This window comes from Alosa sapidissima, chromosome 2, assembly GCF_018492685.1.
Source record: "Alosa sapidissima isolate fAloSap1 chromosome 2, fAloSap1.pri, whole genome shotgun sequence".
In the NCBI taxonomy this organism is placed as follows: domain Eukaryota; kingdom Metazoa; phylum Chordata; class Actinopteri; order Clupeiformes; family Clupeidae; genus Alosa; species Alosa sapidissima.
The window spans coordinates 14,960,222-14,973,304 of record NC_055958.1 but is presented as its reverse complement, the minus strand read 5'-3'; the positions used below and the strand labels follow the sequence as shown (position 1 = coordinate 14,973,304).

General features: G+C 41.5%; 1 protein-coding gene across 5 annotated transcripts in view; it reads right to left on the bottom strand.

Moving 5' to 3' along the window:
* Window positions 1–7,010: 7,010 nt before the first annotated feature.
* LOC121696756 (cholecystokinin receptor) overlaps window positions 7,011–13,083 on the bottom strand; it is a 38,722-nt gene continuing 32,649 nt past the window's right edge. For all 5 annotated transcript variants that reach the window (XM_042077850.1, XM_042077851.1, XM_042077852.1 and 2 more), the window contains one exon: window positions 7,011–8,391. In XM_042077850.1, the coding sequence (XP_041933784.1) occupies window positions 7,817–8,391 (575 nt within the window). In that variant the 3' untranslated portion in view covers window positions 7,011–7,816. The remainder of the gene's footprint in view (window positions 8,392–13,083) is intronic.

Genomic DNA, 13,083 nt, shown 5'->3' with positions numbered 1-13,083 from the left:
CCAAGAAGAAAATGCCACAGTCCTCATTGGTACCCTTCAAGAGTATTTGATTTTCACACGTATGTATGTAAGCCATTTTTTTCACTCTGCCAAGACAACATTGACTCAATATATTTAATATGCCATTAATTAGATTTCTTCACAACTAAATTATTTGAGATGTATATGGCATATGTATGATTAAAAAAATGTGTTCCACAATAAGGTCTGTTTCTTATTATCTATAAATTATGTCAACTACCTATCACATATATCAATTATGTCAACCACATTTATTAACACAATTCCATTATATGTCTATATGTTAACAGTAGTGCTAGACCGGGCCCACAACTGAAGCGCTCCATTGTTATGCTATTTAGCTTCCACTAATGAATGAAACTGGCTACATGACATGAGACTACTGCACACATTAGATCAGTCATTTAAAACTATTTTTACACTCCGCAGACAAAGCATTTCAGTTGCTGTAGACTGTCTGTAACAGCATCTCCTCTCCAAGCAGTCATGGACCAAGGAAAAGATTGCGGTGCACAGTGCACACCAAATGGCCTCAGTGCCCAGTCCCAGCAGCAGCGGGCATCAGTGCTGAGGGGGTCCAGAGATTAGCTCTGGGTGTCTGCTTTAATCCAATGCTGCACTGCCTGTCCGTCTCCTGCTCTTCCCACAAAGTAATTCCACGCAGTAATTAATGACTCTGCCATCTGAGAGACAAGAAGATTCTGTCACTTTCCAGTGACATTTAGGTAAGAGTGTGATTTATGCAAGGCATTAGAAACAAATTAAAGGGTTCTGTAGGAAATAAATGATACCATTTATTTTTTTCTTTTAAAAAAAGAAAGAAAAAAAACGGATTAATGATTGTGCTCTTCACACAGAGGTGTGAAGAGCAGTAATTCAACTGGTGCAGCTTTAGACTGTGACAGCCTACAACTCTTCATTAATTGGATGAAACTATTTCTCTCCAAGATGAATTGGGGAGTGTCATTGGGGGATGAGTGGCTTCATTCATTTTGAAGAGTGAGTATTTGAAGTCAGGCGCGCCTGCAGGTGTACGTCCGTACGCACAGTGTGTACCATCACTCAACAACGAGAGAAAATTTACCTTGTGTGTGTGTATATTCACACCATATTGGCCTACCATACCTTTCCAACTATGCACAGTATCCCATTAGTTGCATGCCATCAGGCTATTTACCATTTTTTACAACAAAGTAAAGTTAGTGAACACAAAATTAACGCGCACACATGTTTGAGCAGGAGAGAATACGCACGCAGGCACGCATAGGCTACTTGTTTTCTTTTACTCGGCTTTCTATATGGTTATCAGCACACAATGTTGAGCTAATTCACTAACTCAATACTCATCATGGATATCACAAGTTTAAACAACGAAAACAGAAAGGATGGAGGCAACAAAGCTAGAGGAGCTATTCAAGATGGGCAAGAACAAGGTTGGCTAAGCAATTGGTGTGCTTGTCAGAACGACTGCATTACAGCTGTTTAAAGCCAGACGTTACAGTAGCTATAACACAACTAAAGGTAGCTTTAGCCTGTATAGGGATGTATAAGGTTGCCCAAATGAATAGGTAATTGTAGACGTTGTTGTTGCATTATTGCATGTGGATGTTGTTATGCTATGTATGCACGAACCTAAAGGAAAAATATTGTCCACGCGTGAACGTTTTTTTTTTTTTTTCGGGGGGGTGGGGGGGGTGATGGGTGTGCGTACCATAACATTAATTCCTGCAGGCGCCCCTGTGTGAAGTTGCTTCATTTCACTGATCATTAGTTTTTTTTATCGATTCGGACAAAACTTTTATGATCAAATGTTCCACTATGGTGGGGTGGAATTGTACTTCTGTAAGTATCCACATTTCATGAAGATGTTTTTGAGTCAACAAAACATGAATGTATTAAAAGAAAATGCAATTTATTTGATTGTTTTGTGACTTGAGTATTAAATGTTCATGATGGGAGATCCTGACCAATTTGCATTAAAGAGCTTTGGGAGGACTGCACAATGAATGAAATAACTTGGGCGATTATAAAGCCTCCTTATGTAACAGAGAACCAGAGTGCAGTGTAGACTTTGAGAGACGGTGGGGGTGGGGGGTGGTTCTATGTTTCTGTGGGATGGGGGTGGATGTGTGTGTGTGGGGGGGGGGGTAGCGTGGCCGGGTAATGTTTCAGCTGCCTGCAGTCAGCTTCTCTCTAATGCCATTAATCACACAGACTGCCATTGTCCAGCCTGTATCCTGAGAGACTGCGTTGTGATGCAACCAACACATGGCAATAGACACCTTCTGGGGCATAACCCCCCCACCCACCACTCCCCTCCCCATGGGGTCATATAGTTGAGGGCGATGGGGTTGATTTCCCTTGGCAAATACCCTTTCCAATTACCAGTTAGGTGAGCGCAACCAATCGGCCAGAGGCAGACACTGTGACATTCGGCACATAGATCTGTCTCCTGTCTCATTTCAGCAGAGCTGTTTGTAGAGCCAGAGGTGTGTACCCCTAAAACACATCACTCAAACACCATGTAATGGTGGAAAAGGTGTGTGTAGCTCTGCATGTGTCTATGTTTAAATTTTGTCATTAGGGCATAGCTCATCACAGGGACAGGGGACACTCAAGGGCACTTCAGCCATTCCTACTGGACGGGGTTTGAACCGGCAACCCTCTGGTTACAAGTCCGAAGCGCTAACCAGTAGGCCACGGCTGCCTTAATGGAACTAACCAAAGTAATTGGAGGGCCATATTATTTTACTTTTCTTCTATGACTGCAATAACAATGGCAAGCACCACGACACATTTGCAAGACGTCAAACAGGATGTAATCAGTAATCCCCATCATTATTCATCAGCCAGCCCAGCGCTAATCTCTGGATGGGAGTGTGACACACACCTCAGCAGTGTGATGTGTGGGTGCGCCGCTGTCGCCGCAAAAGTGGGAAGCTGTGAAGTTCGCCTGGCGTTGTGTCAAACAAGCCATGATGGAAACTATGCTCTGTTTACATTAGCGCTCATGTCTCCACCGTTGCTTAAAGAGGCCTCATCAAACACACATTTCCCGTGTAGAGAGAGAGAGAGAGATGTTTGGAAAAGTGGCTCTCAGCCATTGAGAGGACAGGGGGGATTGGATGGTCTTTAATGGATTAAGGCAGTTTATCTAAACGATGAGCAAAAATCAAAACATGAGAGTGGGCGAGTGGAAACGAGTGGAGTGAGGACGATGAATGAATGAGATACTAATACTACATGTGTAGAGGAGGAGCTGGAGAAGAAGTGGAGAGACATCTCATGGAATTAGAGATGTTCGATGACTGCCTGTCTCCATCGTATTGCTTTGTATCTGGCTTGGAGTAGGCTACACATTTCTTTTATAGTCCATGAAGGGCATGATTTTTCTGTCAATGTCTCATCACTCTGGATGGATCAGGATTATAAGCTGAAAAGGGATATTTTAACCCTTTAACCTTTTTCTAAGCTGCCCTTTTTCGCTGTCGATGTCTTCCGCCCACACTCTTGTGCTCTATTATTACACACTGACTTGGGCTACAGTTCTAGAATCAACCTCTGTTTTCTGATCTTACACATAACACTTCACCAAGATGGTGGCCATTTCAGTAGATTTACTCACTAACATTGTTGTGGAAACACAATAAGCATGGAAACTAAATGCACACTTCCTGCAACTGCATTAGCCTACTTGAAATAAGTTACTCCTCTAGTATTCATATAAAATAAAACAATAAAACATTGAGACCATTCAACAAAGCACACTGGGTAGCCTAATAACAAATTCAACACATGACCTGGTTGCTATGGACTCATCTCTAGGCTTCCTCAGTCATTGTAAAGCTGCCGAAGCTGAACCAGAGAGGGTTAAAGCTAGTAATCAAGGATCTTTGGCTGAACATTATCCAAAACTCCATTTCTCAGACGAGCGTCAATTTGGGAGCTTGCATGCCACCACTCCTTCCTTCTCAAATTACTTGAAAAGGCTGTTTGCACAATTTCACAAATAATCACAGGGACCGAAACATACCTAACATGCCAACTTTTTCCGGGTTTATCGTGTTTTAACTTTCCTGTCTTGCCGTTTTAATATTTTCCCGTAGAATATCCCATTACTGTAATACTCTCATTAGTCCTGCCATCTGGCCTGTCACTGTGTTGTCCTGTTGTTACCCCCTTGCCCTTCCAGTAAAACAGATGTATTCAAATCATCGTTTTGCTTGCTTGAATGCGAACTTAGAGTGATGTTAACCTATTTAAGTTAATGGCGTTGTCGTGAGAGAACGATTCATTGGCGCTTGCAATGTTCGTCTACGTGCGCACCTGTCTACTATCAGACTACTCAGCTACGAGTACACAAATAATTTTCCCTGTTTGTATTCACTCCAAGTTGGCCTACCATAACTTATCAACTCTACACTGTAGACCATAAACTGGCTATTTATGTGAAATAACGTAATATATTTGTTCAACTTTATGAAGCAGAATTACGCACTGCTACTTGGAATGTACACATTTTTGTTTGTGCAGGAGAGAGAATGACAGCGATTAACAAATTGCACTTGTTGCTGGTTACCAATAAATACTATATATTTTTTTGAAAACAACAAAAACAGAAAGGATGGAGACAGCAAAGCTATATATGGGCAGGAACAAGGTCAATTGGTAGAAATGCTTGTCAAAATGTGTGGATGAATGAAGCACAAGTATGCTTTACTATGTTAAGCATGCACACTGTTAGGTTAAAGTTAAAGTTAGGCTACACGGTAAACTACAAGTAAACCAGGTAAATTTAGCTTTTTTAGGGCTGGATAAAGTTGACCAAATGAATATAGGCTATTAGGCGTAAATAAAGTAGGCTACTTTGTTGCTCCAACCCTTCCAACGTTAAAGGGGACGAATGTTGACATGTCTGTATTTTGGGTGAGAAACCCGGGAAATCTCCCTTATCTTCAAATGTTCAATGTTGACAGCTATGGAACGAAAGACAACGTTATATGGCGACAGAATTCATAATCAAACAAGCCACTTTGATATTTTGCTGTTTTCATGAATACAAAAGATGGGTGACCCCCCCCCCCCCCCCCTCCTAGACAAAAAAAAGTTGGGTGACCCTCCCCTCAACAAAGAATAAAAAGACATGACCCTCCCCTATTTTCCTCCGGTGGCCCCTTCAATAAATAACGAACAGTCCCTAAGAAGAAGATATATAATGAGATATATAATATATAATTGATGTATAAAGAGAAGATATATATATATATATATATATATATATATATATATATATATATATATATAGGGTATGTGACCCTGCAAGGCGAAACCAGTCGTTTTGGTAAAATTTACAAAATTGAGTTAATGTGCTCACATGAACGGCAATGGACTAAGCTTTCCAACGATATGTATATCGAGGGTATTGCAAAAAGTATCGCTAAGATAACCGCATCCAAAGTTGGCATGGTTCTCCTGTCACGATACGCCAGAAGAGGAGAAAATCACCTTTTTAAGTAAATTGTCACGTGCGATAGTGTGAGGACACAGCTATTATTAGCCTTACGGTAGCGTGACTTTGAAGCGGATGACTGACTATGTCCAGTTTTATCAACTGAGTGAGGTGTCACTATAGAATATAATTAATGTATTTCTGGGAAAGTAAGGGGAGAAGAAGTTCTATGTACACAGATTGTGTAGGCTATAGGCCCACTTTTAAAACGTGCTACTGCTACGTCAATGGAAAACTTCTCCTGGTCCGTAAAATGACGCCAGGATATTTCTAAAAGTTCGTGCTTTTGACCGTTCGTGCCCTGAAAGGCAAGTCTTTCACATTCATATTCGGTTACATCTGCCAAGAATGATAGAGAGCTTACACATTGAGTAACGAGTAGCCTAATGAGTAGGCTACATTTTAGCTCTACCGTAAAACCTTATAGCGGCGTGGACAAATGGAATGACTGCTAATGTGTTTAATCTTCACCTAAATAAAGTCAGGGTTTAACAGTCAAAACGTATGTTTATCCGTGAAATTTGTTCACAATATGAAAGTGAAGACTGTATACTGTCGAATTATGCAAAAACGTGAAATTCGACATATTAACAGGTACGTTTGTTTATCGTGGATTTTCTCAAAATAGCACTGTGCGCAAGACGACTGGTTTCGCCTTGCAGGGTCACGTATAAGGAGAAGATATATAATGAGATATATAATATATACCGGTAATTGATGTATAAGGAGAAGATATATAATCTGCTTCTGAACAAACTCTATCCACTGGTCCATTCTGTTTTCTTAATTTTATGCATTTTCAACTTACTAGGAAATGACAGAGCAAAAGAGAGAAAAATGAAAGACAATGAGCATTTCCTTTATGCAGCGGTGCATTCTTCTCCATGGTAGCGTTTTTTCCCTTCTTTTTTTCTTTCTGTGAGCGTCTTAATTAAGTTGCGCAAAAAGCTGGAGCCTGGGCTCCGGGAGCGCCGACACAAAAGCGGCCATAAATCAGCCCATGGAGTAAAATGACAGCTCTTCTGAAGCGCAGCCTGCACCATGGGCCTTCTCATTGGACAGTCAGCGCAAGGGTCAGGGGCAGCCACTGCCGTGAGAGGTGAATGAACCGGAGGAATCAGGCATGAAGGACGACTACAATAATGCATTCAGACCCAGACAAAAAAAAAAAAAAAAAACAGACGGAAGAATGGGTAGATTCTGTGATTTGCCAGAATTAAAGAGGGAGTTAGAGAGGGTGAGTTGGGAGAGCTGGAGTCTGGTGCACTCATTCCGTTTGTTCTCAGGAACAGTATGAGAATATGAAACGATTATTTGGTAACAAAGAACATTTGGACATTTGGATTACATCAGATGCCAATATCAAATTCTATGCAGGGATTTTGGGCTGGGAAATAGATACTGAGAAATGGTGGGGGCGTGATGGTGGTTTGCATCTCAGACAAAAACGGCAGAAGACTCAAGAATCGTAGTCGAGCGCTGAACGTAAAGCCATGTAATTCTTACTGACATCGACACAGACAATCAGTACATTCCACCAACTCCGAGAGCCAAACACCACAGATCAGTGACTAAAGAAGAGTTCAGAGCAGGCACTTGTAGTCCACGTCACAGAAATGCTTTCAGCGCTTAAATAGTAGACATTACAGTACATCACCACAAACGCAAAGACACGTAACAATCAAAACATTACAAGTAGCAATATTTTTTTTTTCTCAAATGCTACTACATTATTCACCAAATGACGTAAAGTGTAACCTAATGATTCACCAGTAAGTCTATTTGAAGCCATGTATCACAGTGCCAAAATAAGACATAATTCTTGTACTATACTGCTTTACCAGTTCTCCACTGTGGGTTAGTTGTATTTCATGACTGGCAAAGTAAAAGACTAAGTAAAAGACAACAATCATGGTTTGCCAATAAAGCTCCATTCCCCAAGCTTAAGGCAATTATTGTACCTGTTAAATGCAAAAAACATAAAAATAAATACAGCAGGACAAGGAATAAGATTAATGTACACCACAGATAGGCATATTCACTACTCAGCCACAAGTGCCATTTGATAACTCCATCAAACTCCACACTTCATCCCCAGTCCAACCTCTAGAAACAACCTACGGCTATATTCACCATCACCCATCACATACACCATATCCAACCGATGCACCACATCCACCCCTCATCTATGACCGTGTATGTGTGTGTGTGTGTGTGTGTGTATGTGTGTGTGTGTGTGTGTGTCTGCGGTAGTAAGAGGACGGGGTGCTTGGTGGTGGTCGTCGTTCAGCACGGCCCCATGCTGCTGACAGTGGTGTAGGTGAACTTGGACATTGACGCCCCCATGGCTGTGCCGTCCTCCTCTCCGAGCGCCCCCGTGCCCCCACCGGCCCCTCCCCGCCTACACACCCGTCGCCTGCGGCACGGTCGGCAGCAGCAGGAGAAGGTGGTCAGCAGTGCCTTGCGGAAGCGCTTGTTCATGAAGCAGTAGATGACCGGGTTGACACAGGCCGAAGTGTACGAGAGCAGCTTGATGAAGGAGATGGGCGCCCCCGAGAGGGCGCGGTGTGCCGAGTACATGTCGAACGCCTTCCACGTGTTGACAGTGTACAGCGGCATCCAGCAGACGAAGAACAGGGCCACGATGACCACCAGCATGCGGATGACGCGTTTCTTGGCCAGTAGTTTGGCCTCCGACGTGTTACTGCGCGGCCGCTCCGCATTGGTGGAGCCCTTCGCTGCCGTCAGGGTGGACATCTCCATGGCGTTGGGACGCTTGGACACCTGGATGTAGCAGCCGTCGCCGTTGTCATTGCCTGTGGTGGCAGTCGCACCAGCGGCATTCACACCATTTGTAATGCCTGCAAATCGTAAAAGAACAAATAAATGTGTTGCTGCTACTGGAAGAAACTGGAATCCATGCATTTCCACTGAATTATTTTTGGAATCTGATCCCTTATCATACCTGTTCATTCTTACTCGTTGCTCGACTTATCGTGACTAAATTCAAGATGGCTGCAAACGCTAAACTTTGTGAAGATACTGTCTGTATAAATCGTCTTGTAAGTAAACTACCAGTGCTTTTTCAAAGTTCTCAATGTCTCGTTTTAAATGTCAGGGCCCTCGGAAGTCTACCAATGAAGTGTGGAGATACATTGAGCCTCGTAAATGGGTGTAAAACAGTGATTTATTTGCATGGCTAGCCCGATGCCGAAGCACCACTATTGAAAAAGCTGTTGGTAGCATCGGCTAACTAGCGCCAGATTTTGGAGTGCAGGGGACAAGCCGAGATGGGCTATGAGACATACGTTCACACTCGGTATCATGTTTCAATACACTTTAGGTCAATATCACACCGGAATTCTCCTTTAAGAATGACTGAATAAGAATTCTGGCATATATGACAACTCTGACATACATGAAATTAAAGTTACATAGTACTCTGTTTTGTCTGTGAAAATGTTCTGCCTGAAACCAGGTGTAATCCATATTGAGGTTAAAAGAGACATTTTCAGACACAACCATGTCAAACCATGCCCTACTGTAGCCATAAGCGTCAGTAAGGATAGATGGTAGAAAGAGGCCAGGAGGTACTGAAACTGCCAGGTAAAATGCTGTCAAATGTGCCAAGCTTCCACATTTTTTTTAAGAGGACAGACAAAAGTGGCAACTGGTAAAGAGAGATAGCCTATAGTCAATGATTATTAGCAATGTAATTGGGCTAATAATGGACATTGTAGTGTTGTCAAGCAGCTATTCGCAAGCACATTACTTAAAATAGTAGCCTTTTGTATCCGAAACAGGAAGTGAACTGTTACCTCAGCCAAGATTTCACGTATCAAAACCAAACTCAGTGCATAGGCTCAGGACCCAATTAGGAGAAGGCTCAATACATTTTGTGACTTTTGACCACTATGGGGGCGCTATAATCACAGGAAGTAGGTTCATATCTCAGCAACACTTTCACATATCAAAACCAAACTTGGTATATGGACTTGGGCTATAATTAGCAAGACTTTCTCGTATCAACCTCAAACTTGGTACGTGGACTCGTGGCCACAACCTGAGGACGCACAATACATTTGGTGACTTTTGACCACTAGGGGTGCTATATCTCAGCAATTCCAATCCAATCGAGTCCAATCCAATCCAATCCAGTCCAGTCCAGTCCAGTCTAGTCTAGTCTAGTCCAGTCCAGTCCAATCCAATCCAGTCCAATTCAATACATCCAATCAACAATCACATTAAGTAGGCTCATATCTCAGGAATCCCAATCCAGTCCAATCAAATCCAGTCCAGTCCAATCCAATCCAATGCAAATATTGATAACAAAACTGAAGCTTGATTTGTGTAGGCCTATCCGGTAAAAAGTGTAGCCTCTGAGCAGCAGATCAACCAGTTGACCACTGAAGATGAGCCCGAAATTAGTGATGAGGAGGCCATGACTACAGGGACAAGTAGAGAGGATAAATTAAAGTTATTTAATGTAAGAAAGAGCAATTATGCTACATGATAAACCTATATGCCTTGTTTGCTCAGAAGTGGGTGTAGTAAAGGAGTAGGCTAAATCACCAAACAACAATATAGCCTACCCATGCAAAAAACGTGTAGCCTAAACATTAGTTCAATATGCCTCTTTGTGGAAGCGTGGGATAGGCTACATTTCAAAGGCTTTCTTTCTTTCTTTCTTTCTTTCTTTCTGTTTTTGTTAACTTGTGGAATAGTGGAATATTTTTTGTTCAAACTTCTCAGTTGAAGTGAATCATTATATAACCTTTAAACCATGGTACTAACTAGATGTACCGCATAGCGGTACAAAATATGACCGCCGCTCAGGCCTGTACATCCGTACATCCTGTACACTTCAATTTGTCTCCATATTTTACTCCATCCCCCACTCTTGAAACTTTTGTGTATGCTTGTTTGGCATGCCTGAGTGTGTGTGTGCGGCTGCACAGAAAGTAGCCTACTGGTGCTGAAAAGATGAATAGATTGTAGAATAGCCAAAGAAGATGTAGCATTGTTATAAAACCTTCTAAAAAATAAAATCTCAAAAGAATCACAAGAAATCACAAGTAGGGCAGTTCATCACAGTTCATCCATTGCAACTGGATTGATGAAAGGTCACTTACACCTGTAGGCTACATTGTATTTGGGAAAAGCAAAAGGTATCAGCATAATGTTATTTATTTATTTATTTAATTTTTTGTAAATTTTTTTATTTATAAACAAAAACATCTCTGTCAGTTCCATGTCACTACAAGCGTCTTATGCTTGATCACCCTCAAGCACATTGGACTTTCTTAATTTAACTTATATAGTGTATTTAGTATTTAGTTTTGTTAGTTTCTTATCTTATCTTCTACTGTCTTTATTGTACAGTGGAGTTTAGTTATATGTTTATACTATACTAATGTTTACCATTTCTGTTGTAAGTGCATGTTGTGTGTTATGTCTGTATGCTACTGAGACCCTTGAATTTCCCCTTGAGGATCAATAAAGTATCTATCTATCTATCTATCTATCTATCTATCTATCTATCTAAGTAGCCACTTCTAAATGGGACCCACTACACAGTAGCTTAAGGTGTGTTGCTAAAGCAGCCATAATGAAATGAAGGTGTCATTGTTTGGATACTTCACGCACACGTGCTTTTTAATTTCACAGACTACAACTACCAAGCTGGAATCAAAGCACATCGATTCCCCTCTCACACCTTGCACGTGCTTAAAACAAAATAAACAGGCGTCTCAGTCTCACGCACGTATAGGCAAAACTGTATCAGACTGGTGTAACGTTGGTAAATCTTCCATTGCACAGAATGATTTTTGTAGCACGTGCAACAAATGACAGTCGAAAGATACAATTACAGTGCTGCTATCAATTTGCTTGGTATAACCGCATTTATAGTTTTCTACAAATGCAATCAATCAAATTGGCCTCCATCACTCAACTCAACCCCGGGGACGAAACAAATTTTTTCCGTAAAAGTCTAGTGGGGCTACATACCCACCAAATTTCATGTGCTACATACCCACCAAATTTCATGACCAAAAATTCAGGAAGTAGATGACGAAAAAAAAAAAAAAAAAAAAAAAAAAACTTTGACAATCCCTATATGACCGCTTCGCTAGCAGCGGTCATAATAAAAACTACAGGATAGTAAGAGCTGAAATGTTGCTTCATTTATCCAATTTCCACCACTATGGAAAATGTGGGCCGATCTTGGACCTGAAACTCCTGGGCTGAAAAGTGGCCCCACTCCGGCCCTGGTTATAGTCTAACTGCACAAATAGTTTGAGTATTTTTTCAGTGGAGCATGCCCTGCATCTCCATTTGTTGACATCTTACTTTCATGTATTGTATTACTTTATGATCACTAAACTTTTCATTCCTTTTAATGGAGTTGTCAGTTCACTCGATTCAATTGTGATTGAATGGTCCCGCTCAGTTGTGAAAATTACAGTTAGAGGGTGGTGACGAGCGCTGTGTTCCTGATGGGGTGAATAGTTCAAATTCAACATAATATGGCAAAGCACAGTGTGCACTCTCTGTGGACTGAAAAAGTAATTGTTCACGCTGCACCTTCTAACTTACAGTATGTACATCGTTTGGATGTGGCTGTCTTATAGCCTAGAAATCTAGACGCGCCCCTAGCGGCAGCAAATTACATTAGCTGCCAGGGCTAGTCTAGCAACTCTCCGTTGGCTTGTGAGCTCCAGAAATCGAAACTTAATCAGGCCAATGAAATCGTGTATAGAGTCATTAGGTGGGCTTAACATAATGATTGATGGCAGAGTTGCAACGGTTTGGCTTGAATTCCCTGCTACTTGAAAACAAATAAGATAGATGTTGCTGCTGGCGAACAGTGTGACACGAGTTAAGCTTTTATTAAGTTGGCAAACGTTTGAACTAGCCAACTAGCTCCGCTGGTGGGAAACGCATGGGACTCATAGCGCTGCCGCTGTCCTATTGCGTGCAGAGGGAATTTGAAAGACAACTGATTATCCCGCCCCTTGGACTGAGCACTGCTAATGGTGAGTGCCCAGACCCTACATTTTAATGTGGGTCTGGCACGTCAGGCTAGCTGTCTTACATAGTTCATGTTCAATTAAATGTTTCCATAAGCAAGTCTACGGAAATTGTTTTTCTAAAAATATTGAAAAGGCAATTAAGGCTTAATAGTGCCTGGTTGAGTCAGTATATGGCCCTTGCTGCTTCAAAACATCAGGCAATTTCAACCTGGAAGCAATTCTCATAGATGAAAGACAATATTAAATACTCTCATGATGGCACAAATGGCAAAAGTGCGATTTGGTTTGACTGACACCACTTGTGATTAATAAATATGTTTTTCCTGGAAAAAGTGCTCATGAAGATTCTCTCATTTTCTCTCTCTCATTCCCTCTCTCTCATTTTCATATATTTTATAACAGATGGCCTGTCTATAAATACAAATATGCTCTAATTCTGTCATTAACTTGAACATCAGGAAATGCTGTGCAGGAGGATTAGCTCATTGCAGCATCTCACTTTAACATAGCCAAAGGGGG